Source organism: Nannobrachium achirus (assembly GCF_963921795.1).
Source record: "Nannobrachium achirus genome assembly, chromosome: 19".
In the NCBI taxonomy this organism is placed as follows: Eukaryota; Metazoa; Chordata; class Actinopteri; order Myctophiformes; family Myctophidae; genus Nannobrachium; species Nannobrachium achirus.
This window is the reverse complement of record NC_137826.1, coordinates 58,996,115-59,024,006: the sequence shown is the minus strand read 5'-3', so window position 1 is coordinate 59,024,006 and position 27,892 is coordinate 58,996,115. Positions and strand designations below refer to the sequence as shown.

The window sequence follows — 27,892 nt, the reverse complement described above, 5'->3', positions numbered from 1 at the left end:
GGATCAATTCACCTTTTATATGCAGAGCTGCATATCTGGTACCATTTAAACCCTCTGGTAAAAGGTACTTATAATATACGTACTTGATACAGTCTTTTTTTCACTCTATCAAATGTCTTTTTACAAGCTCACAACACATCGCAGCGCTTGTAGATCGGCTATTTTTTGGCAAATGTTCCACCCCAGAATAATGGTTTTTGATTATCGCGATAATATCGTAAATCGTGATTTCTTTTGTCACAATAATCGTGGTATGAAGTTTTCATATCGTCTCATCCCTACGCTGTACTGTGATCACGTAGGACGTAAAACATGGAGATGTGAGTTTTCTGCCTGACATGAACGATATCATAACAGGTTATCTTTAGTCTAACCTCGCCTGCCAGGCTTCGTTCACAACAGTCCGTTTGGTTTCCGCTTAAAGCGCAGAAACCACTAGAAGAAGCGGCGATGCTTTGATTTTTGTTCCCCCTGTTTGTTTCCCAAATCCCTATTAAAATGCTCCAGTAGCCTAGTGTAGTCTTGCCAGTCGCTAAGAGTTGGACTAAAAGATGCATATACCAAACTAATTTTTCAAAAGCAAAACTGCTCCGCATCAAGGAGTTTATTAGGTAGGCCCTAAAAGTATGTCCTTGAGCGCAGGGGAATAGTTTGGGTTAAAACTGAATCTGGTTTGATCTTTCCGGCAAATTGTAGTCTTTGAGTACTACAACATGACGTGTTGTGGTTTCCATTCCAGACCGGTTACAACCCCCGAAAAGTGAAGTGATCCCAGACTACCTTTAGTCTAAGAACAGGCTTTGTTCATCATTCAACCCACTGATGTGTAATCAACCTACCTGACTCGATGGAATGACAAACTTTGCAGGTGACCTGAAAGGCAAAAGAGCAACAGTTTAGAAGATGTCTCTGACATGGAGAAATTAATGAATTGAAAACCCATCTTTTTTTTTATCTTGAAACGGTTCAATCAATATTTATTTTCAAAAGGCGAATTACAGTATTTTCTCCCAAAGGTGCAACACGAGGAAAGAAGATGTCTGTGTTCTGTTATGACACTGGATTGGGCAGAAACCTACTCAATCCTTACAAGCTGAATCTCGTTGTAAAGGTGAAAAATCAACGATAACAATGATATCAAACACAATACCATTTGGCATAATTAAGGATGAGCAACACAGCTAAACGTGTGGGTAGCGCCCCTCCAAAATGGCCTGGCAGGCCTGCAATACTGTTCTTTTGGTGTTTGCCTGTGTTGCTCATTCCACGAATGCCAGATCCTTACAAGCTGTACCTCGTTGTAAAGGTGACTGACAAATCAACGATAACAATGATATCAAAGAAAATACCATTCGGCATAATTAAAGGGGGGGAATAATGGACCGAATGTTGGCACATTTTGCATTGCAAGCCATTTTGGCAAATAATTGGTCGGCGCTACCCAAACGTTTGGCTGTGTAGCTCATGCCTCGAATGCCCGATGCTTACAAACTGTACCTTGTTGTAAAGGTGACGAATCAACAATAAAAATGATATAAAATACAATAATATTTGGTATTACAGTCATATGATCAAGACGGATCTGTCCCATATTACATTTTCCATCCTGATTGGCTAAGATTGGCCTCCAAACTTTGCAGGATTGATCCGTTTCGAACAAAATGCCTCAAATCAAACACAGCGTGCAATTGTAATGAAATTGTGCATGCACATTCGCAAAAGGCCAAGGAAGAAATTACACTACAAAATTTTCAAATCATTCTCATGGTGGCGCCATGAAAGGCCTAAGATTGGTGAAGAACACATGCCACCCTTTTTACATTGGCCTATTATAACACCACCAGGACGCGTGGCTGGTGGAGACCTGTGCTCGGAAGAGCACTTCTTCTAGTTGTGAGTGTTTTTTTATCACGATAAACGATAATATTGCGTATCGTCCCATCCCTATTCCAACTGCACTGCTCTGGTAGGAGGTTTCATACAGTAGGTAGAGTCTGCTCTGGTAGGAGGTTTCATACAGTAGGTAGAGTCTGCTCTGGTAGGAGGTTTCATACAGTAGGTAGAGTCTGCTCTGGTATGGAGGTTTCATACAGTAGGTAGAGTCTGCTCTGGTATAGAGGTTTCATACAGTAGGTAGAGTCTGCTCTGGTATGGAGGTTTCATACAGTAGGTAGAGTCTGCTCTGGTATAGAGGTTTCATACAGTAGGTAGAGTCATATTAGACTGCTCTGCTCTGGTATGGAGGTTTCATACAGTAGGTAGAGTCTGCTCTGGTATGAGGTTTCATACAGTAGGTAGAGTCTGCTCTGGTATGGAGGTTTCATACAGTAGGTAGAGTCTGCTCTGGTAGGAGGTTTCATACAGTAGGTAGAGTCTGCTCTGGTATGGAGGTTTCATACAGTAGGTAGAGTCTGCTCTGGTATGGAGGTTTCATACAGTAGGTAGAGTCTGCTCTGGTAGGAGGTTTCATACAGTAGGTAGAGTCTGCTCTGGTAGGAGGTTTCATACAGTAGGTAGAGTCTGCTCTGGTAGGAGGTTTCATACAGTAGGTAGAGTCTGCTCTGGTAGGAGGTTTCATACAGTAGGTAGAGTCTGCTCTGGTAGGAGGTTTCATACAGTAGGTAGAGTCTGCTCTGGTAGGAGGTTTCATACAGTAGGTAGAGTCTGCTCTGGTAGGAGGTTTCATACAGTAGGTAGAGTCTGCTCTGGTATGGAGGTTTCATACAGTAGGTAGAGTCTGCTCTGGTAGGAGGTTTCATACAGTAGGTAGAGTCTGCTCTGGTAGGAGGTTTCATACAGTAGGTAGAGTCTGCTCTGGTATGGAGGTTTCATACAGTAGGTAGAGTCTGCTCTGGTATGGAGGTTTCATACAGTAGGTAGAGTCTGCTCTGGTAGGAGGTTTCATACAGTAGGTAGAGTCTGCTCTGGTATGAGGTTTCATACAGTAGGTAGAGTCTGCTCTGGTATGAGGTTTCATACAGTAGGTAGAGTCTGCTCTGGTAGGAGGTTTCATACAGTAGGTAGAGTCTGCTCTGGTAGGAGGTTTCATACAGTAGGTAGAGTCTGCTCTGGTAGGAGGTTTCATACAGTAGGTAGAGTCTGCTCTGGTATGGAGGTTTCATACAGTAGGTAGAGTCCGCTCTGGTATGGAGGTTTCATACAGTAGGTAGAGTCTGCTCTGGTAGGAGGTTTCATACAGTAGGTAGAGTCTGCTCTGGTAGGAGGTTTCATACAGTAGGTAGAGTCTGCTCTGGTAGGAGGTTTCATACAGTAGGTGGAGTCATATTAGACTGCTCTGCTCTGGTATGGAGGTTTCATACAGTAGGTAGAGTCATGTTAGACTGCTCTGGTATGGAGGTTTCATACAGTAGGTAGAGTCATGTTAGACTGCTCTGGTATGGAGGTTTCATACAGTAGGTAGAGTCATGTTAGACTGCTCTGGTATGGAGGTTTCATACAGTAGGTAGAGTCATGTTAGACTGCTCTGGTATGGAGGTTTCATACAGTAGGTAGAGTCATGTTAGACTGCTCTGGTATGGAGGTTTCATACAGTAGGTAGAGTCATGTTAGACTGCTCTGGTAGGAGGTTTCATACAGTAGGTAGAGTCATGTTAGACTGCTCTGGTATGGAGGTTTCATACAGTAGGTAGAGTCATGTTAGACTGCTCTGGTATGGAGGTTTCATACAGTAGGTAGAGTCATGTTAGACTGCTCTGGTATGGAGGTTTCATACAGTAGGTAGAGTCATGTTAGACTGCTCTGGTATGGAGGTTTCATACAGTAGGTAGAGTCATGTTAGACTGCTCTGGTATGGAGGTTTCATACAGTAGGTAGAGTCATGTTAGACTGCTCTGGTATAGAGGGTTCATACAGTAGGTAGAGTCATGTTAGACTGCTCTGGTATGGAGGTTTCATACAGTAGGTAGAGTCATGTTAGACTGCTCTGGTATGGAGGTTTCATACAGTAGGTAGAGTCATGTTAGACTGCTCTGGTATGGAGGTTTCATACAGTAGGTAGAGTCATGTTAGACTGCTCTGGTATGGAGGTTTCATACAGTAGGTAGAGTCATGTTAGACTGCTCTGGTATGGAGGTTTCATACAGTAGGTAGAGTCATGTTAGACTGCTCTGGTATAGAGGTTTCATACAGTAGGTAGAGTCATGTTAGACTGCTCTGGTATGGAGGTTTCATACAGTAGGTAGAGTCATGTTAGACTGCTCTGGTATGGAGGTTTCATACAGTAGGTAGAGTCATGTTAGACTGCTCTGGTATGGAGGTTTCATACAGTAGGTAGAGTCATGTTAGACTGCTCTGGTATGGAGGTTTCATACAGTAGGTAGAGTCATGTTAGACTGCTCTGGTAGGAGGTTTCATACAGTAGGTAGAGTCATGTTAGACTGCTCTGGTATGGAGGTTTCATACAGTAGGTTGAGTCATGTTAGACTGCTCTGGTATAGAGGTTTCATACAGTAGGTAGAGTCATGTTAGACTGCTCTGGTATGGAGGTTTCATACAGTAGGTAGAGTCATGTTAGACTGCTCTGGTAGGAGGTTTCATACAGTAGGTAGAGTCATGTTAGACTGCTCTGGTATGGAGGTTTCATACAGTAGGTAGAGTCATGTTAGACTGCTCTGGTATGGAGGTTTCATACAGTAGGTAGAGTCATGTTAGACTGCTCTGGTATGGAGGTTTCATACAGTAGGTAGAGTCATGTTAGACTGCTCTGGTATGGAGGTTTCATACAGTAGGTAGAGTCATATTAGACTGCTCTGCTCTGGTATGGAGGTTTCATACAGTAGGTAGAGTCATGTTAGACTGCTCTGGTAGGAGGTTTCATACAGTAGGTAGAGTCATGTTAGACTGCTCTGGTATGGAGGTTTCATACAGTAGGTAGAGTCATGTTAGACTGCTCTGGTATGGAGGTTTCATACAGTAGGTAGAGTCATGTTAGACTGCTCTGGTATAGAGGTTTCATACAGTAGGTAGAGTCATGTTAGACTGCTCTGGTATGGAGGTTTCATACAGTAGGTAGAGTCATGTTAGACTGCTCTGGTATGGAGGTTTCATACAGTAGGTAGAGTCATGTTAGACTGCTCTGGTATGGAGGTTTCATACAGTAGGTAGAGTCATGTTAGACTGCTCTGGTATGGAGGTTTCATACAGTAGGTAGAGTCATGTTAGACTGCTCTGGTATAGAGGGTTCATACAGTAGGTAGAGTCATGTTAGACTGCTCTGGTATGGAGGTTTCATACAGTAGGTAGAGTCATGTTAGACTGCTCTGGTATGGAGGTTTCATACAGTAGGTAGAGTCATGTTAGACTGCTCTGGTATGGAGGTTTCATACAGTAGGTAGAGTCATGTTAGACTGCTCTGGTATGGAGGTTTCATACAGTAGGTAGAGTAATGTTAGACTGCTCTGGTATGGAGGTTTCATACAGTAGGTAGAGTCATGTTAGACTGCTCTGGTATGGAGGTTTCATACAGTAGGTAGAGTCATGTTAGACTGCTCTGGTATGGAGGTTTCATACAGTAGGTAGAGTCATGTTAGACTGCTCTGGTATGGAGGTTTCATACAGTAGGTAGAGTCATATTAGACTGCTCTGGTATGGAGGTTTCATACAGTAGGTAGAGTCATGTTAGACTGCTCTGGTATGGAGGTTTCATACAGTAGGTAGAGTCATATTAGACTGCTCTGCTCTGGTATGGAGGTTTCATACAGTAGGTAGAGTCATGTTAGACTGCTCTGGTAGGAGGTTTCATACAGTAGGTAGAGTCATGTTAGACTGCTCTGGTATGGAGGTTTCATACAGTAGGTTGAGTCATGTTAGACTGCTCTGGTATAGAGGTTTCATACAGTAGGTAGAGTCATGTTAGACTGCTCTGGTATGGAGGTTTCATACAGTAGGTAGAGTCATGTTAGACTGCTCTGGTAGGAGGTTTCATACAGTAGGTAGAGTCATGTTAGACTGCTCTGGTATGGAGGTTTCATACAGTAGGTAGAGTCATGTTAGACTGCTCTGGTATGGAGGTTTCATACAGTAGGTAGAGTCATGTTAGACTGCTCTGGTATGGAGGTTTCATACAGTAGGTAGAGTCATGTTAGACTGCTCTGGTATAGAGGGTTCATACAGTAGGTAGAGTCATGTTAGACTGCTCTGGTATGGAGGTTTCATACAGTAGGTAGAGTCATGTTAGACTGCTCTGGTATAGAGGTTTCATACAGTAGGTAGAGTCATGTTAGACTGCTCTGGTATGGAGGTTTCATACAGTAGGTAGAGTCATGTTAGACTGCTCTGGTATGGAGGTTTCATACAGTAGGTAGAGTCATGTTAGACTGCTCTGGTATAGAGGTTTCATACAGTAGGTAGAGTCATGTTAGACTGCTCTGGTATGGAGGTTTCATACAGTAGGTAGAGTCATGTTAGACTGCTCTGGTATGGAGGTTTCATACAGTAGGTAGAGTCATGTTAGACTGCTCTGGTATAGAGGTTTCATACAGTAGGTAGAGTCATGTTAGACTGCTCTGGTATAGAGGTTTCATACAGTAGGTAGAGTCATGTTAGACTGCTCTGGTATGGAGGTTTCATACAGTAGGTAGAGTAATGTTAGACTGCTCTGGTATGGAGGTTTCATACAGTAGGTAGAGTCATGTTAGACTGCTCTGGTATGGAGGTTTCATACAGTAGGTAGAGTCATGTTAGACTGCTCTGGTATGGAGGTTTCATACAGTAGGTAGAGTCATGTTAGACTGCTCTGGTATGGAGGTTTCATACAGTAGGTTGAGTCATGTTAGACTGCTCTGGTATAGAGGTTTCATACAGTAGGTAGAGTCATGTTAGACTGCTCTGGTATGGAGGTTTCATACAGTAGGTAGAGTCATGTTAGACTGCTCTGGTATGGAGGTTTCATACAGTAGGTAGAGTCATGTTAGACTGCTCTGGTATGGAGGTTTCATACAGTAGGTAGAGTCATGTTAGACTGCTCTGGTATGGAGGTTTCATACAGTAGGTAGAGTCATGTTAGACTGCTCTGGTATAGAGGTTTCATACAGTAGGTAGAGTCATGTTAGACTGCTCTGGTATGGAGGTTTCATACAGTAGGTAGAGTCATGTTAGACTGCTCTGGTATGGAGGTTTCATACAGTAGGTAGAGTCATGTTAGACTGCTCTGGTATGGAGGTTTCATACAGTAGGTAGAGTCATGTTAGACTGCTCTGGTATGGAGGTTTCATACAGTAGGTAGAGTCATGTTAGACTGCTCTGGTATGGAGGTTTCATACAGTAGGTAGAGTCATGTTAGACTGCTCTGGTATGGAGGTTTCATACAGTAGGTAGAGTCATGTTAGACTGCTCTGGTATAGAGGTTTCATACAGTAGGTAGAGTCATGTTAGACTGCTCTGGTATAGAGGTTTCATACAGTAGGTAGAGTCATGTTAGACTGCTCTGGTATGGAGGTTTCATACAGTAGGTAGAGTCATGTTAGACTGCTCTGGTATGGAGGTTTCATACAGTAGGTAGAGTCATGTTAGACTGCTCTGGTATAGAGGTTTCATACAGTAGGTAGAGTCATGTTAGACTGCTCTGGTATGGAGGTTTCATACAGTAGGTAGAGTAATGTTAGACTGCTCTGGTATGGAGGTTTCATACAGTAGGTAGAGTCATGTTAGACTGCTCTGGTATGGAGGTTTCATACAGTAGGTAGAGTCATGTTAGACTGCTCTGGTATGGAGGTTTCATACAGTAGGTAGAGTCATGTTAGACTGCTCTGGTATGGAGGTTTCATACAGTAGGTAGAGTCATGTTAGACTGCTCTGGTATAGAGGGTTCATACAGTAGGTAGAGTCATGTTAGACTGCTCTGGTATAGAGGTTTCATACAGTAGGTAGAGTCATGTTAGACTGCTCTGGTATGGAGGTTTCATACAGTAGGTAGAGTCATGTTAGACTGCTCTGGTATGGAGGGTTCATACAGTAGGTAGAGTCATGTTAGACTGCTCTGGTATGGAGGTTTCATACAGTAGGTAGAGTCATGTTAGACTGCTCTGGTATGGAGGTTTCATACAGTAGGTAGAGTCATGTTAGACTGCTCTGGTATAGAGGTTTCATACAGTAGGTAGAGTCATGTTAGACTGCTCTGGTATGGAGGTTTCATACAGTAGGTAGAGTCATGCTAGACTGCTCTGGTATGGAGGTTTCATACAGTAGGTAGAGTCATGTTAGACTGCTCTGGTATGGAGGTTTCATACAGTAGGTAGAGTCATGTTAGACTGCTCTGGTATGGAGGTTTCATACAGTAGGTAGAGTCATGTTAGACTGCTCTGGTATAGAGGTTTCATACAGTAGGTAGAGTCATGTTAGACTGCTCTGGTATGGAGGTTTCATACAGTAGGTAGAGTCATGTTAGACTGCTCTGGTATGGAGGTTTCATACAGTAGGTAGAGTCATGTTAGACTGCTCTGGTATGGAGGTTTCATACAGTAGGTAGAGTCATGTTAGACTGCTCTGGTATGGAGGTTTCATACAGTAGGTAGAGTCATGTTAGACTGCTCTGGTATGGAGGTTTCATACAGTAGGTAGAGTCATGTTAGACTGCTCTGGTATGGAGGGTTCATACAGTAGGTAGAGTCATGTTAGACTGCTCTGGTAGGAGGTTTCATACAGTAGGTAGAGTCATGTTAGACTGCTCTGGTATGGAGGTTTCATACAGTAGGTTGAGTCATGTTAGACTGCTCTGGTATGGAGGTTTCATACAGTAGGTAGAGTCATGTTAGACTGCTCTGGTATGGAGGTTTCATACAGTAGGTAGAGTCATGTTAGACTGCTCTGGTATGGAGGTTTCATACAGTAGGTAGAGTCATGTTAGACTGCTCTGGTATGGAGGTTTCATACAGTAGGTAGAGTCATGTTAGACTGCTCTGGTATAGAGGTTTCATACAGTAGGTAGAGTCATGTTAAACTGCTCTGGTATGGAGGTTTCATACAGTAGGTAGAGTCATGTTAGACTGCTCTGGTATGGAGGTTTCATACAGTAGGTAGAGTCATGTTAGACTGCTCTGGTATGGAGGTTTCATACAGTAGGTAGAGTCATGTTAGACTGCTCTGGTATAGAGGTTTCATACAGTAGGTAGAGTCATGTTAGACTGCTCTGGTATAGAGGTTTCATACAGTAGGTAGAGTCATGTTAGACTGCTCTGGTAGGAGGTTTCATACAGTAGGTAGAGTCATGTTAGACTGCTCTGGTATGGAGGGTTCATACAGTAGGTAGAGTCATGTTAGACTGCTCTGGTATAGAGGTTTCATACAGTAGGTAGAGTCATGTTAGACTGCAGGTTTCATACAGTAGGTAGAGTCATGTTAGACTGCTCTGGTAGGAGGTTTCATACAGTAGGTAGAGTCATGTTAGACTGCTCTGGTAGGAGGTTTCATACAGTAGGTAGAGTCATGTTAGACTGCTCTGGTATGGAGGTTTCATACAGTAGGTAGAGTCATGTTAGACTGCTCTGGTATAGAGGTTTCATACAGTAGGTAGAGTCATGTTAGACTGCTCTGGTATGGAGGTTTCATACAGTAGGTAGAGTCATGTTAGACTGCTCTGGTATGGAGGGTTCATACAGTAGGTAGAGTCATGTTAGACTGCTCTGGTAGGAGGTTTCATACAGTAGGTAGAGTCATGTTAGACTGCTCTGGTATGGAGGTTTCATACAGTAGGTAGAGTCATGTTAGACTGCTCTGGTATGGAGGTTTCATACAGTAGGTAGAGTCATGTTAGACTGCTCTGGTATGGAGGTTTCATACAGTAGGTAGAGTCATGTTAGACTGCTCTGGTATAGAGGTTTCATACAGTAGGTAGAGTCATGTTAGACTGCTCTGGTATAGAGGTTTCATACAGTAGGTAGAGTCATGTTAGACTGCTCTGGTATAGAGGTTTCATACAGTAGGTAGAGTCATGTTAGACTGCTCTGGTATGGAGGTTTCATACAGTAGGTAGAGTCATGTTAGACTGCTCTGGTATGGAGGTTTCATACAGTAGGTAGAGTCATGTTAGACTGCTCTGGTATAGAGGTTTCATACAGTAGGTAGAGTCATGTTAGTCTGGTATAGAGGTTTCATACAGTAGGTAGAGTCATGTTAGACTGCATCTGGTATTAGAGGTTTCATACAGTAGGTAGAGTCATGTTAGACTGCTCTGGTATGGAGGGTTTCATACAGTAGGTAGAGTCATGTTAGACTGCTCTGGTATGGAGGTTCATACAGTAGGTAGGAGTCATTGTTAGGACTGCTCTGGTATTGGAGGTTTCATACAGTAGTAGAGTCATGTTAGACTGCTCTGGTATGGAGTTTCATACAGTAGGTAGAGTCATGTTAGACTGCTCTGGTATGGAGGTTTCATACAGTAGGGTAGAGTCATGTTAGACTGCTCTGGTATGGAGGTTTCCATACAGTAGGTAGAGTCATGTTAGACTGCTCTGGTATGGAGGTTTCATACAGTAGGTAGAGTCATGTTAGACTGCTCTGGTATAGAGGTTTCATACAGTAGGTAGAGTCATGTTAGACTGCTCTGGTATGGAGGTTTCATACAGTAGGTAGAGTCATGTTAGACTGCTCTGGTATGGAGGTTTCATACAGTAGGTAGAGTCATGTTAGACTGCTCTGGTATGGAGGTTTCATACAGTAGGTAGAGTCATGTTAGACTGCTCTGGTATGGAGGTTTCATACAGTAGGTAGAGTCATGTTAGACTGCTCTGGTATGAGGTTTCATACAGTAGGTAGAGTCATGTTAGACTGCTCTGGTATAGAGGTTTCATACAGTAGGTAGAGTCATGTTAGACTGCTCTGGTATGGAGGTTTCATACAGTAGGTAGAGTCATGTTAGACTGCTCTGGTATGGAGGTTTCATACAGTAGGTAGAGTCATGTTAGACTGCTCTGGTATGGAGGTTTCATACAGTAGGTAGAGTCATGTTAGACTGCTCTGGTATGGAGGTTTCATACAGTAGGTAGAGTCATGTTAGACTGCTCTGGTATAGAGGTTTCATACAGTAGGTAGAGTCATGTTAGACTGCTCTGGTATGGAGGGTTTCATACAGTAGGTAGAGTCATGTTAGACTGCTCTGGTATGGAGGTTTCATACAGTAGGTAGAGTCATGTTAGACTGCTCTGGTATGGAGGTTTCATACAGTAGGTAGAGTCATGTTAGACTGCTCTGGTATAGAGGTTTCATACAGTAGGTAGAGTCATGTTAGACTGCTCTGGTATGGAGGTTTCATACAGTAGGTAGAGTCATGTTAGACTGCTCTGGTATGGAGGTTTCATACAGTAGGTAGAGTCATGTTAGACTGCTCTGGTATGGAGGTTTCATACAGTAGGTAGAGTCATGTTAGACTGCTCTGGTATGGAGGTTTCATACAGTAGGTAGAGTCATGTTAGACTGCTCTGGTATGGAGGTTTCATACAGTAGGTAGAGTCATGTTAGACTGCTCTGGTATGGAGGTTTCATACAGTAGGTAGAGTCATGTTAGACTGCTCTGGTATGGAGGTTTCATACAGTAGGTAGAGTCATGTTAGACTGCTCTGGTATAGAGGTTTCATACAGTAGGTAGAGTCATGTTAGACTGCTCTGGTATGGAGGGTTCATACAGTAGGTAGAGTCATGTTAGACTGCTCTGGTATAGAGGTTTCATACAGTAGGTAGAGTCATGTTAGACTGCTCTGGTATGGAGGTTTCATACAGTAGGTAGAGTCATGTTAGACTGCTCTGGTATGGAGGTTTCATACAGTAGGTAGAGTCATGTTAGACTGCTCTGGTATGGAGGTTTCATACAGTAGGTAGAGTCATGTTAGACTGCTCTGGTATAGAGGTTTCATACAGTAGGTAGAGTCATGTTAGACTGCTCTGGTATAGAGGTTTCATACAGTAGGTAGAGTCATGTTAGACTGCTCTGGTATGGAGGTTTCATACAGTAGGTAGAGTCATGTTAGACTGCTCTGGTATAGAGGTTTCATACAGTAGGTAGAGTCATGTTAGACTGCTCTGGTATGGAGGTTTCATACAGTAGGTAGAGTCATGTTAGACTGCTCTGGTATGGAGGTTTCATACAGTAGGTAGAGTCATGTTAGACTGCTCTGGTATGGAGGGTTCATACAGTAGGTAGAGTCATGTTAGACTGCTCTGGTATAGAGGTTTCATACAGTAGGTAGAGTCATGTTAGACTGCTCTGGTATGGAGGTTTCATACAGTAGGTAGAGTCATGTTAGACTGCTCTGGTATGGAGGTTTCATACAGTAGGTAGAGTCATGTTAGACTGCTCTGGTATGGAGGTTTCATACAGTAGGTAGAGTCATGTTAGACTGCTCTGGTATAGAGGTTTCATACAGTAGGTAGAGTCATGTTAGACTGCTCTGGTATGGAGGTTTCATACAGTAGGTAGAGTCATGTTAGACTGCTCTGGTATGGAGGTTTCATACAGTAGGTAGAGTCATGTTAGACTGCTCTGGTATGGAGGTTTCATACAGTAGGTAGAGTCATGTTAGACTGCTCTGGTATAGAGGTTTCATACAGTAGGTAGAGTCATGTTAGACTGCTCTGGTATGGAGGTTTCATACAGTAGGTAGAGTCATGTTAGACTGCTCTGGTATAGAGGTTTCATACAGTAGTAGAGTCATGTTAGACTGCTCTGGTATGGAGGTTTCATACAGTAGGTAGAGTCATGTTAGACTGCTCTGGTATGGAGGTTTCATACAGTAGGTAGAGTCATGTTAGACTGCTCTGGTATGGAGGGTTTCATACAGTAGGTAGAGTCATGTTAGACTGCTCTGGTATGGAGGTTTCATACAGTAGGTAGAGTCATGTTAGACTGCTCTGGTATAGAGGTTTCATACAGTAGGTAGAGTCATGTTAGACTGCTCTGGTATAGAGGTTTCATACAGTAGGTAGAGTCATGTTAGACTGCTCTGGTATGGAGGTTTCATACAGTAGGTAGAGTCATGTTAGACTGCTCTGGTATGGAGGTTTCATACAGTAGGTAGAGTCATGTTAGACTGCTCTGGTATGGAGGTTTCATACAGTAGGTAGAGAGTCATGTTAGACTGCTCTGGTATAGAGGTTTCATACAGTAGGTAGAGTCATGTTAGACTGCTCTGGTATGGAGGTTTCATACAGTAGGTAGAGTCATGTTAGACTGCTCTGGTATGGAGGTTTCATACAGTAGGTAGAGTCATGTTAGACTGCTCTGGTATAGAGGTTTCATACAGTAGGTAGAGTCATGTTAGACTGCTCTGGTATGGAGGTTTCATACAGTAGGTAGAGTCATGTTAGACTGCTCTGGTATGGAGGTTTCATACAGTAGGTAGAGTCATGTTAGACTGCTCTGGTATAGAGGTTTCATACAGTAGGTAGAGTCATGTTAGACTGCTCTGGTAGGAGGTTTCATACAGTAGGTAGAGTCATGTTAGACTGCTCTGGTATGGAGGGTTCATACAGTAGGTAGAGTCATGTTAGACTGCTCTGGTAGGAGGTTTCATACAGTAGGTAGAGTCACGTTAGACTGCTCTGGTATGGAGGTTTCATACAGTAGGTAGAGTCATGTTAGACTGCTCTGGTATGGAGGTTTCATACAGTAGGTAGAGTCATGTTAGACTGCTCTGGTATGGAGGTTTCATACAGTAGGTAGAGTCATGTTAGACTGCTCTGGTATAGAGGTTTCATACAGTAGGTAGAGTCATGTTAGACTGCTCTGGTATAGAGGTTTCATACAGTAGGTAGAGTCACGTTAGACTGCTCTGGTATGGAGGTTTCATACAGTAGGTAGAGTCACGTTAGACTGCTCTGGTATAGAGGTTTCATACAGTAGGTAGAGTCATGTTAGACTGCTCTGGTATGGAGGTTTCATACAGTAGGTAGAGTCATGTTAGACTGCTCTGGTATGGAGGTTTCATACAGTAGGTAGAGTCATGTTAGACTGCTCTGGTATGGAGGTTTCATACAGTAGGTAGAGTCATGTTAGACTGCTCTGGTATAGAGGTTTCATACAGTAGGTAGAGTCATGTTAGACTGCTCTGGTATAGAGGTTTCATACAGTAGGTAGAGTCATGTTAGACTGCTCTGGTATGGAGGTTTCATACAGTAGGTAGAGTCATGTTAGACTGCTCTGGTATGGAGGTTTCATACAGTAGGTAGAGTCATGTTAGACTGCTCTGGTATGGAGGGTTCATACAGTAGGTAGAGTCATGTTAGACTGCTCTGGTATGGAGGTTTCATACAGTAGGTAGAGTCATGTTAGACTGCTCTGGTATGGAGGTTTCATACAGTAGGTAGAGTCATGTTAGACTGCTCTGGTATGGAGGTTTCATACAGTAGGTAGAGTCATGTTAGACTGCTCTGGTATAGAGGTTTCATACAGTAGGTAGAGTCATGTTAGACTGCTCTGGTATGGAGGTTTCATACAGTAGGTAGAGTCATGTTAGACTGCTCTGGTATGGAGGTTTCATACAGTAGGTAGAGTCATGTTAGACTGCTCTGGTATGGAGGTTTCATACAGTAGGTAGAGTCATGTTAGACTGCTCTGGTATGGAGGTTTCATACAGTAGGTAGAGTCATGTTAGACTGCTCTGGTATAGAGGTTTCATACAGTAGGTAGAGTCATGTTAGACTGCTCTGGTATGGAGGTTTCATACAGTAGGTAGAGTCATGTTAGACTGCTCTGGTATGGAGGTTTCATACAGTAGGTAGAGTCATGTTAGACTGCTCTGGTATAGAGGTTTCATACAGTAGGTAGAGTCATGTTAGACTGCTCTGGTATGGAGGGTTTCAGAGGAAGGAAGGTGACTTTGACCAGCAGGGGAAATGAAAACACACTGCTGCTGAGTGGGCTCTGCTCTGTCTCACTGCTGGAAGAAACGCACAAATATTGACTAAACTCGCAACACACACACACACGCACGCACGCACACACACACAGGCCCACATAAACAGCATGTGACCTGCGTGTGTGAGTGTAACGTTGGACTTTCGCTTTACTCACCTTGCACGCACGCACACACACACACACACACACACACACACACACACACACACACACACACACACACACACACACACACACACACACACACACACACACACACACACACACACACACACACACACACACACACACACACACACACACACACAGTAAACGACATGCACGCACATAGACAGCACATCGTCAGAAGTGTTTTGTTTATCCAACTCTGAGAGTGCACCAAATGGAACCAAATGGACCCGGTGTACTAAGAGTAGTTCTTAACATAATTGTTATAAATAAATAAAAAATCTAAGTCTATGGGGAAAATGAATGACGAGTGGCACCAGTTAACCACTTCCGCTGCGACGCTCTATATTTTCTATAAATGGCACTCACAATGAAGCACTGAATTCATGGACATTCTGAGGCAATACTCTGATGACCCAGTCATCGGTCAAGAGTCCAGGGTTTCTCAAAGTGGGTGGCGTGAGGTCAGTCCAGGGGTGGCTCAGCATCAGAATACTCAATCACTATCACTACATCAATATCACCTCACTATGCTTAGTAAGAACAGACCTGATTCACACTGTGCTGGCTGAGTTCTTTTTAAAACACCTAGTTAGACCCCTCACATCCCACTTAAAGTATATTTTTAGGAGTGATTTTTTTCCCTTATAGTACAGTGTATAGTAAGTGAATGAGACCCAGAATTACCCTAGCTGTCAAAGATTCTCCTAGGGATGTTGAATTTCAATCTTAGTTAGATATGTTACTAGGGCTGTCACAATTATTACATAATCGTCTAATCGTGATTTTTTTTTAAATAATCGTGATTCTTTTTCATAATCGTTTCCATATTGAAAAATGTTCATATATTTTAAAAAAGTCAAAAATAGTGGAAATAGCAGATCTACAAGCTCACAATTGTGAGCCCTTTAGATCGGCTATTTCCACTATCAATGTTCTTTTTTTAAGTATAAAGTTGTCAAATATGTCAGTAATTTCTTTGTATATTTAGGTTATGTGTCATATCTACCATGTGCAACTTCAAAGCCTAAAAGCCAAACAGAAATGTAATTGTCAACGACAAAAACACAATTAAATTGTTAATCGCAATTATTTGAGTGGCAAATAATCGTCATGTAAAATGTCCTAATCGGTGCCTCAGAATACTCAATCGCTATCACTTCATCAATATCACCTCACTATGCTGAACAAACCGAGATACGAACCGAACCGTGGGCTGACTGAACCGTGGCACCCCTAGTAAGAACAGCCCTGATTCACACTGTACTTGATGAGTTCTTTTCCCATCCACAGCCACCTCTCTTCACCAAAAATATCAGATCTACAAGCTCACAAGGCGCCACGTAGTGACGTGTTGTGAGCTTGTAGATCGGCTATTTTTGGTGAACCTTCCCCCCCAGAATAGGGACGGTGGGGTTCAAGTGGTTAAATGTCAAATATAAAGTTACTTTCGGTCAGTTCTGATGGAAACGGATGTTTCTCTGTGACTAGGGCTGTCACGATATGACATTTTACATGACGATTAATTGTCACTCAAATAATTGGCAATTAACGATTTAATTGTGTTTTTGTCATTGACAATTACATTTCTGTTTGGCTTTTAGGCTTTGAAGTTGCACATGGCAGATTTGACACAAAACCTAAATACACGAAGAAATTACTGACATATTTGACAACTTACTACTTAAAAAATAACATTGATCGCGACGTGTTGTGAGCTTGTATATCGGCTATTTCCACTATTTCTGACATGTTTCAACATTCACGATTATGACGATTATGACAAAATAATTGCGATAATGTCAAATAATCACGATTAGACGATTATGTAATAATTGTGACAGCCCTATCTGTGACACAGCCTACACGTATCTCAGGTGAAAAGATGTGCATATTTATGTTGCGTAATATGATGTAGGATTCTAAAAATGAACAGTGTAAGTCAGTGATGCCATGCAAGATGTTTACAGGGGTGAACCCGAGTCAAAAAAAGTTTAAAATCCCGAAAGAGAATTGAAGTCTGACGTCATTTACACATCCTATCTGATTCACGTCCCCCCCCCCCCCCTGTTCCCCCCCCTCCCCCCCCTGTCCCCCCCCCCCCCCCCCCCTCCATTCTGAATTCCCAAAGACTTTTTTTTCATATGGCGTCATACAAGAACTGTGTTCCAAACATAAACAAATGATCTCAGCGGTTTGACTCATATGGATATGAAGAATCAACTGATGATGAGAAAACGATAATGTTACTGTCGCCCAATTAGTTACATGTTCGCTAGAAACAGGCTGTATCAAATATTAGTGACTGACTATCGTAAACCATACAGAGACGCCTCCCCGACAATAACGAGTTTATTATGTGTTTATTTGTGGACCACAATGCTTTATACGAGACGATTTTACAATGACCCAATGTTATTCTCCATAGAGCATCACAGATCGCAGCGGAAGTGGTTTACTGGTGCCACTTACAAATTGTCATTCATTTTCCCCATAGACTTTTACAAAAATATTTATAACAATTATGTTAAGCCTAGAACCAAGCCATCCAGGATGGCTGTAAATCATGACCATAAAACCATTTATCCTACGTGAAAACATATTTTAATATTAAATTATTTGATATGCTACATTTAATAACTACACTTTTTTTAGCGATTTTCAAAATGTTCTTTTCATAGAATCAAAGGTTATATGGTCATGATTCACTGCCATCCTGGATGGCTTGGTTCGAGGCTTAACATAATTGTTATAAATATTTTTGTAAAGTCTGTGCATGGGGAAAATGAAAGACATTTTTTATGTGGCACCAGTAAAGCACTTCCGCTGCGTTACACTATAGAGGAATTACTTCTGTGAACCGGGGGACGAGCGAGTCACGTCACGACTTCACTGGAGACTCAGTAGTCTCTCCTACTCTTTGAGTCGACTCGTTGGGACTTATTGGATCAGAAAGGTGTGTGTAATAGATAGAAAATACCCCTTTTTTAGGTGAACTACTCCTTTTTAAATGAACAGAGGTTTCCACTATGTATGGTGCCTGCCTTTCCTGGAGCGATGTGGCTCTACACGATGTTCCCCAGAGGAACCAATCTGAGCCCAATCCTCCCCACATTAAGTTAAGTTGTTGTTATTACACAATCATAAAGCCTCATTCAGGTTGCTTATGACTGTGTCACTCATAACTAGGTGTGTTCCCATGCAGCTCTGTGTCTTTAGTCATAATGTTTAGTAGTCTTAATGGTTTGTGATATGCATCATATAAGGGTCGTTTCCTTAAAAGTCACTAAGCTGCACAACAAGTTAGTCACAGCCATATGCACGCACACACAGTCGTGCGCGCAAGCACACACACACACACACACATCGTGCGCGCAAGCACACACACACACACACACAACACAGCCTAAATGTTATCACACCGATATGGGAACAATTATACTAAGTTTAGATTAAAAGCCACTATGCAAGACAAACTGGCGACAGACAGACAAATCTCTCTCTCTCACACACACACACACACACACACACACACACACACACACACACACACACACACACAAGCACAGCGTAAAGGTTAGATTTGATTTGATTAAAAGTCACTAAGCAAGACAAACTGGTGACACATACACACGCACGCACGCACGCACGCACGGTAACATAAGGCTGATCTTCCCTGCTCTGAACATAATAAATATCATTCCTACACTTTGGGAGAAGGCGTTGTGAGCTTGTAGATCTGCTATATTGACAATTTCTGCCACTAATATTTGACAATTTGGCCAATGTTTAATTTGTCATTTTAGAGGTATTAAAAAGTCCTTAAATTGTCACTTTAGAAATGTGCAGACACCATAATAACAATGTTCTTACACTTTAGGAGAAGGACTGGTGTTGACATCTTCATAACGTTAATAAACAACATTATTCTTACATTATTCTTTAGGACAGGGGCCTTCAACAGGGGGTCCGGGACCCCTAGGGGGTCCTCCAAATCTTTGAGTGATAGAAACTTTTTTTCTCCTGTTTTATATTAACCACTTGAACCCTAGCGTCCATATTCTGATAACTTTAGCCAAAAATTGCAGATCTACAATCTCACAACGCCTTGCAGAGTTGTGAGATTGTAGATCTGCTATTTTTGGCAAAGAACTTTGGTGTAGAAGGGGAAAAGAGCAGACTAAGTACAGAGTGAAAGCCTTTCACTTAATAAACTTCACCTTTCACTGAAAGGTGAAGTTTATTAAGTATTGACGGTTCAAGCGGTTAAATATCTGAAAACACAAATTGACATGAATCCAAAATACACTGATGATTGTGCTGTCAAACGATGAAACTAAATGGAATCGGTTGTGGGGGTCCCTGCTCCATCTCTCTCTCAACTAAGGGGTCCCTGCTCCATCTCTCTCTCAACTAAGGGGTCCCTGCTTCATCTCTCTCTCAACTAAGGGGTCCCTGGCCTGAAAACGTTGAAGACCACCTGCTTTAGGAGAAGGACTAGTGTTGAGTGACATCTTCATAACGTTAATAAACAACATTATTCTTACACTTTAGGAGAAGGACTAAGGTTGACATCTTCATAACATTGGGACCGTACCTATGTTCCCCAGGTTCTATGTTCCCCAGGTTCTATGTTCCCCAGGTTCTATGTTCCCCAGGTTCTATGTTCCCCAGGTTATATGTTCCCCAGGTCCTATGTTCCCCAGGTCCTATGTTCCCCAGGTCCTATGTTCCCCAGGTTCTATGTTCCCCAGGTTCTATGTTCCCCAGGTCCTATGTTCCCCAGGTTCTATGTTCCCCAGGTCCTATGTTCCCCAGGTTCTATGTTCCCCAGGTCCTATGTTCCCCAGGTCCTATGTTCCCCAGGTCCTATGTTCCCCAGGTCCTATGTTCCCCAGGTTCTATGTTCCCCAGGTCCTATGTTCCCCAGGTCCTATGTTCCCCAGGTCCTATGTTCCCCAGGTCCTATGTTCCCCAGGTCCTATGTTCCCCAGGTCCTATGTTCCCCAGGTTCTATGTTCCCCAGGTCCTATGTTCCCCAGGTCCTATGTTCCCCAGGTCCTATGTTCCCCAGGTTCTATGTTCCCCAGGTCCTATGTTCCCCAGGTTCTATGTTCCCCAGGTCCTATGTTCCCCAGGTTCTATGTTCCCCAGGTTCTATGTTCCCCAGGTCCTATGTTCCCCACAATAAAGGTTCTATGTTCCCCAGGTTCTATGTTCCCCACTTACCCCCACAATAAAGGTTCTATGTTCCCCAGGTTCTATGTTCCCCACTTACCCCCACAATAAAGGTTCTATGTTCCCCAGGTTCTATGTTCCCCACTTACCCCCACAATAAAGGTTCTATGTTCCCCAGGTTCTATGTTCCCCACTTACCCCCACAATAAAGGTTCTATGTTTCCCAGGTTCTATGTTCCCCGCTCAACTTACAATAGGTTCTATGTTCCCCACTTATCCAAAAATGCAGGAAACATTCCTTTATAATTATTAATAACAACTCAAAAAGAGATTACGAATACTAGTGGGACAGGGGGCACTATAGGGTCATCTGGACACCATACTTTTGTTATGTCTGGACGATGTGGACATTTGGACGAGTGGGCACTTAGGGGTGGAGACATCTGGGCACCTGGGGAAGGTGTCCCACCATTTCCTGCATTTGAGTGGGGAACATACTTTTTTTTTTTTTGGGGAACATACAGTAGATCCTGTTTTTGGTTGAGAGGGGAATATAGAACCTTTTTGTGGGGAGGGTGGGTGTGGAACATAGAACCTGGGGAGCATAGGGTGGACCCCCTTCATAACATTGATAAATAACATTATTCTTACACTTTAGGAGAAGGAGAAGTGTTGACATCTTCATAACATTTATAATAACATTATTCTTACACTTTAGGAGAAGGACTGGTGTTGACATCCTCTGGTGCATCGTAGAACTCCTCCGTGTCGCTGGTATCAGAGGTGACAACATCCTCCATCTCTTCCACGATCACAAAATAAACCCTTTAGAAATAAAAAAACACTCCTCAAAAAACCCTATAAACTTTTAACACCAACTCAAGGCTGAGTTAGTGTTAGTTAGCCTGACTTGCTAGCTGGCTAACCCTGCTGCTAAGAAGTACACATCAGGTGCATGCGCGCGTGCGTGCGTGCGAGCGTGCACGCGCCCCGTGCGTGTGAGGAGGAGATCCACGATAAATCAGTTCAAATCAACAACAAAAAAGTCTCGATTTAAGGAATTAATCCAGAGAAACAGTTGAGTTGTGATCAGTTGTCTAACCGTCACTCTAACGGCCACAACGGTCTTTATAACGGTTAAAAGCTAGCATTCTGTTGCCATGCTAGCTGTTATCTTAACGTCCAATAAATGCATTAAACACACGGCCTGCTTCTCAGCGGTTTTAAAGGGTGTTAGTGTTGGTTTTGTCGGAGTTCCCAGCGTGTCTTTAGAAGAATGTCTCCCTCGTTAAAGAACTTAAAGACAGGGGTTTGTAGTTTAGCAGAGTGGTTAGCCTCTCTGAGCTAAATGCTAACTGACAGCTAACTGCTGTGGTGGTGGTGATGATGATGCTCGCCTCTGTCACGTGAGCAGCACTAACGTAGAAGCAATAAGACTTTCGGTTGACGGTCTCTTCAAAATAAGAGTAACTCTGAGGCAATTGAAAAATGTAAAAAAAAAAAAAATATTAATTTTCCCATGATAGCCTATGCACATTCAAAATATAGATTAAGCATTTAAACGAACATACACAACGCTAATTGTGTTTCTAGAGTCGGAAAATGGCGCCTTTTGAGGCTTTTTTGTGCGCCTGCGGCTGCACTGGGCGGCCTGCAGCAGTTAGTGTGGTGTGGTAGAGGAGGTCTCCCCGAACGTGTGTGTGCATGGGTCCAAAGTGCCGACACGAAGAGCCGCCTGCTCTCTTTTTTTTTTTTTTTTTTTTTTGTCGCATTCCTAAGACAAAAAAAATATTCTAGTAAATGTACCCCCATTGATTCCGGATGGACACCCAAATGCATTTGGGTCCCCATCCGGAATCAATGGGGTCAATTTATTGTAATCAAATTTTTGTCTTAGGAATGCGACAAAAACACAAAAATATTATTGAACTCAAGTCTCCATGGTGTGAGTAATCAATAGAAAAAAAGTCATTTTGGGGGTGAACTACTCCTTTAAGTCCTTGATCATTTACTAGGTAAATCTGACCTTTACTCTGTACTTGGTCCCCTCTTTTTTTACCTCTACACCAGACCTATATGCCAAAAAATAGCAGATCTACAAGCTTGTAGATCTGCTATTTTTGGCTAAAGTTCTCCTCAGAAAAGGGATGAGAGGGTTGTTCATTTATTCTAAAAGAATGGTCCTATCACACATAGATCTGGTGCCTCCCCCTATGGGGTCCCGGACCCCCTGTTGAAGACCCCTGGTGTAGATACTAGATACACACACAGTGTATTTTCATTAATTGCATTAATAGCCTATAGCCTCTAATAGCCTACCATAATGTGCCAGCTAAATAAACAGATAAAGTACAATTGATAATTAAATGCATTAGTAAGAGTAACTAGACCTAATTAGATGTAGCCTACTTGTATCAACAACCAATTGATAGCTCTTCTATGGATTACAGTAGAAAGAATGGAATTAACATGTTAGCCTTTAATATCTCGCATAGGCCTACCACGAATTTCAATCTGAAAGAACCTTTTTAATGTGTTGGGACACTTAGACGTACACTTGTCAAGACTACCTGGCTGCAGACACTAGGGTCCTGTTGATGTCCACGGGAGACAGGAACATCAACAAGTGGCAGGAAGTGACCTCACACCTCTTTCTTGCTCTACCCCATGGAGGTTCTGTTTAGGGTTAGGGGGTAGAGTTGGGTTGTCTAAAAGATAAAAGATAACATGTACACATAGCGACAATGCGGCTCAAAGGGACTGTAGTGCCTTGGACTGCAAGGCAGAGACGTCACGTGACCTCCACAAGCGGCATGAAGTCACTTGACACTGTGAGGTCACTTCCTGCCACTTGTTGATGTTCCTGTCTCCCGTGGACATCAACAGGACCCTAGTGTCTGCAGCCAGGTGCTGCTCACACTTGTAGGCCTACGTCTATTTTTTTTTTCTTTTTTTTAAATACATGCGTGTCTTTTTACCGCACATTATTTACATTATTTACTGCACTTTTATTTTGAAGGCTGTAGCCTGGCTTATTGCTGCTGACTCCCAGACCGGAAACGTTAGTGCTGCTCACTTGACAGAGCTATGAGGCTCACCAACCAAAAACAAACCCCTACAGGGCGGGGCCTAGGGTGCGTCTAGGCAGTGGTTCTCAACCTGTGGGTCGGGACTCCCAGGGGGGTCCCCAGATGATTAACTTAAAGGAGTAGTTCACCCCCAAAATGACTTTTTTCTATTGATTACTTATGCCATGGAGAGTAGTGTTCAATAATATGTTTTGGTTTTTGTCACATTCCTAAGACAACAATTTGATTCGAGTAAATTTACCCCCGTTTGGATGGGGGTAAATTTATTTTCATTCAATTCATTTTTGTCTTAGGAATGTGACAAAAAAACGAAAAATATTATTGAACTCTACTCTCCATGGCATAAGTAATCAATAGAAAAAAATCATTTTGGGGGTGAACTACTCCTTTAAAGGAGTACTTCACCCCCAAAATTATATATATATGTCACCGGATGTTAGAGAAACAGGACGGCCGAGAAACGGAGCACTCGCGGTGCCGCACGGGGCGGAACAAGCGGTCGCCCACAACAACGTCCTCCAGGCGGAGCCCATCGATTGTCCACGACATTGCAAGCGGCGCGAAGGCCAGCGGACCTTGGTCCTGCTCTTCGCCCCCGAGCCCCGCAGGCGCGAGTGGCCGCGAAGAGCGGGCCAGGGCCGTGCGGCCGGCGGAGCGCCGCGCGAGTTACGAAGCCGTGGTGAATGCAATCGTTATATTTATGCCCAGGCCGTAAGGCCTGGGCAAGCCCAAGATAAACGCTCATAGTAAGCTAATGGCTAAGCTAATGGCTAAGCTAATGGCTAAACACCGCCCAGCTAGGCTAGTAAATAAAGAAAGGGAGTCGCAAACGAGTGACGTCAGCGCCTGCACTAGTGAATGGCTGTCTATGGGCTGTCGTCGCCATCTGGTGGTGATTAGTGTGTGGTGAACGAAACAAGCGCTCTTACAATGAACGTCCTGAGTTACCCAAACATACTGTAACATATATATATATATATATATATATATATATATATATGTATATATTTTTTTCTTTTTTTTCTTTCTATTCATTACTCATGCCATGTTGACTTGAGTTCAATAATGTGTTTTGTGTCAGTCGACTGTCGCATTCCTAAGACAAAAATGGGATTATAGTGAATTTACCCCCATTGATTCCGGATGGGGACCCAAATGCATGGCCCTGGTTGGGGACCCAAATGAATCAAGTATCCCTGACTGCAACCCACAGATTGGGGCGGGGTTCTAAACCGTCAGTACTTTGATTATAGGGTTTTATAGTTAAATGTTTGTCTTGGAATGAGACAAAAACCAAATAATATTATTGAACTCGCAAGTCTCCATGGCGTGATAATCAATAGAAAAAAAGTCATTTTGGGGGGGGGGGTGAACTACTCCTTAATGTGCAACATTGTTTTCTCTCTCAACAGTAAACAAACCAACATAAAGTTGAAGTGAGAGCATCTGCACATTTATAAAGGACTTTTTTAACACGTCTAAAATAACCAATTAAACATTGGCCAAACTGTCAAATATTAGAGGCAGAAATTGTGAAAATATAGCAGATCCACAAAGCTTACGTGTTGTGAGCTTGTAGTTTGGCTATAATATTTCCACACACGTCAGGACAGAATGAATGGAGATCAAATGTAATGCAGACAGTTAATGACATGAACTCATGAATAGCACCACTCACTTCACACTAGGTGTGGTTTTTATTTGAATCCATGATTAGTCAAAAAACACTGGAAACTAAAAAAAAGAATTTAATTCAAGGTAAAACTAAGTACCCCATGTATAGCCTACAGCGCACAGCATCTGAGCCTCATAGTGACTGATATACAATCATAATGTCGCCCTCTTGTGGTTAACTTCAAAACTGTGAGGGGAAAAAAAAACACAATAGGCCTACTGTAATTAAATAGGTTAGTCAATCTAAGGTTTGACCCAAAAGAAATTGCAATAGTAATGGTTCAAGGTTTTTTATGATCCTTATGGTCATCCAAATAACATATTAAAAGTTGTGAATTATATATTTAGTGGATCAAGGTAAATTTAGGGGATTCAAGTTTGGGTCCATTCACTTACTATACAGGAAAAAAATACCCCCCAAAAAATCTTCTTTAAGTAGCATGTGAGGGGTCTAACTAAGGGTTTTTCATGGTCCTGAATCCATTGCAAGCATTCGTTTTGCACAAAAAACATTCGTCGGGTTAAAAACGGACACCACAAACGGAGATGACCCCAGAAAAGTGATGACTCATCACTAAACCATAGTTCTATGGGTTTATTGATTATTACCCCACCTTGACACACAAACACAATATGGCAGAACAGGTCAGCTATATCCATATCTGGAGTTTGTGAGGTCAGACGAGGCATTGGTCAGCTCCATATATGGAGATGTCTTGGCCATATAGAGCATCGCAGTGGGCGTGGTTTTCTGGGGTCACTTAATATTCCCCATTCATTTTCGCCATAGACTTTTACAAAAATATTTATAACAATTATGTTACGCCTCGGACCAAGCCATCCAGGATGGAGGTGAATCATGACCATATAACCTTTGATCCTATGTGAAAACATATTTTAATATTACATTATTTGATATACTACATTTAATAAATACCCTTTGTTTAGCAAATTTCAAAATGTTCTTTTCATAGAAAAAAAGGTTATGGTCATGATTCACTGCCATCCTGGATGGCTTGGTCCGAAGCCATCCAGGATGGACGGACGGACGGACGGACGGACGGACGGACAGACATGATCTGCAGGATCCCGGCAACTGGGATGAGTTGAATGTAAGTTATTGACATGCAAACTGGACTGAAATGTCATGGCCACTGTTAAATAAATTATTAAGTTAAATAAATATGGATATGGATAAATCCATAACCAAAGGATAATCAATAAATTGCTGTATTTGAAGAAAGTCAGACAAAGAGACAAACAGTGGCAGCTTGCTAATTCTCTCTTTCCAAAGATGGAAGTTAACATACAGTATATAAAGAATACAGATTATGACAGTTAGATCGTGGGACGCATTGATTCGTTCCCATATCAAAACAAGAAGACAGAGATACAGTATAACCAAAACATGATCTGGTAGTCAGGGTAACCACAGTCACCATGACCTGTAATCCACTAGCCTGAACTCACAGTACAACCAAAACATGGTCTCCTATACTGTAAGTTCAGACAGGAGTTCACATAATATAACCTAATAAATGAATCATATAATTATGTATCATAATTCAAATCTAACAATCAATATGAATTGATAAAAGGATGATATTAACCATAACCATACCATAAAAATACCTATCAGCCACAGTGTTGAAAAAAAGTCTGTTCAGGAGGCACCTTTTGAGGGAACTGCCCATAAGTCTGACATCTCATTAGTCCTACATTGGTTAGGGTTAGGGTTAGGTTTAGGTATAGTTATACTGAGGTAGGGTTGGGATTAGTGTTAGGTTTAGGCATAGTAGCAGGTTAACATTCACCAGCATTCACCATCGTCGGCAGGTCAGCATTCACCAGGATGTCGGGATGTGTTTGAATGTTGTTTGAATGTAATTTATTGACATGAAAGCTGACTGAAATGTCATGGCCACGGTGTTGAAAGTAAATCTGTTCAGGAGGCACGCTTTGAAACTCTTCACTCCCTTAACCAGTAAGACTCCCTAATCGGGAGATAAGTGACCGTCAGGTCGCATACACAAACTTTAGAAGGCAATCGTAGCCAATCAGGAGGGAATATGGGAAATGGGACAGATCCATGTTGATTATTGCGTGATTATAGGGCAACATTTGTAGGAGCACTGCACTGTCTACATTTTTTTGCAAAATTCTGCCTCATGGTGGCACTAGAAGAGGGCCATGTGAGAAATCAGGGCTGGAGGTTGTGGTTTGCCAGCCAAGGAGTGTGTGTGCAAATCGTACAACTCTTTACATTATGAATAGTTATAAGTTGCCAATGTTTGTACCCAAGCAAATGGTTGAAATAGGCTCTCCAGCTGTAATGAGCATGACATCACACCTAGCCGTTAACCGAAGATTTGATATTAAATACGTATTAAATGACATTAGAAATATCATTATCTGTGCGGCTGAGATGGACTGACAGAGTCAGTTGTTGGCTTGTAGATCTGATCTATTTGACAAGAGACTGATTCTACAGATCACCTGTCGGGTGAACACCTCATGTTATGAACTTGGCCTACAGTTTACCGTTTAGGCATTTAACTCAATAACTGCCGGGCGCCGCTAGGTGCCGCTAGAGTGCCAGCCATTCTCCCGTAGGCATTCACTATCACATCCGGGTCGCCAGCCTGAACTGGCTTGGCTTTTCACTCGAATGAGTGCTATGCTAGCGAGCCGGAGGAAGTTAGCTATCAGTTAGCAATCGACTATATAATTTTTTAGAAGAGCGATCTAAAGTTATTCAGCCGCCAAAATAACTTGTCTGCTGGCCTCGGAACACAATCCGGAGAAAATCCGCTGTAAAGATGTGTTTTTCTATTGGAGTGGGCGGCGTGGCGCGGCCTTTTCTTCCCATTACGGGCCGTGTAAACAGAATCGCGGCCTTGTGCTAGGATGCTAAATTAGA

At 42.5% G+C, this 27,892-nt stretch overlaps 1 protein-coding gene across 2 annotated transcripts in view; it reads right to left on the bottom strand.

The window, feature by feature from the left end:
• wdr44 (WD repeat domain 44) overlaps positions 1-21,592 on the bottom strand; it is a 79,183-nt gene extending 57,591 nt beyond the window's left edge. For both annotated transcript variants that reach the window (XM_080748871.1, XM_080748870.1), the window contains exons 1-2: positions 20,921-21,592; positions 840-873 (exon numbers count right to left, since the gene is read on the bottom strand). In XM_080748871.1, coding sequence (XP_080604997.1) covers positions 840-873; positions 20,921-21,009 — 123 coding nt within the window. In that variant the 5' untranslated portion in view covers positions 21,010-21,592. The remainder of the gene's footprint in view (positions 1-839; positions 874-20,920) is intronic.
• Between the last annotated feature and the right edge of the window lie 6,300 nt (positions 21,593-27,892).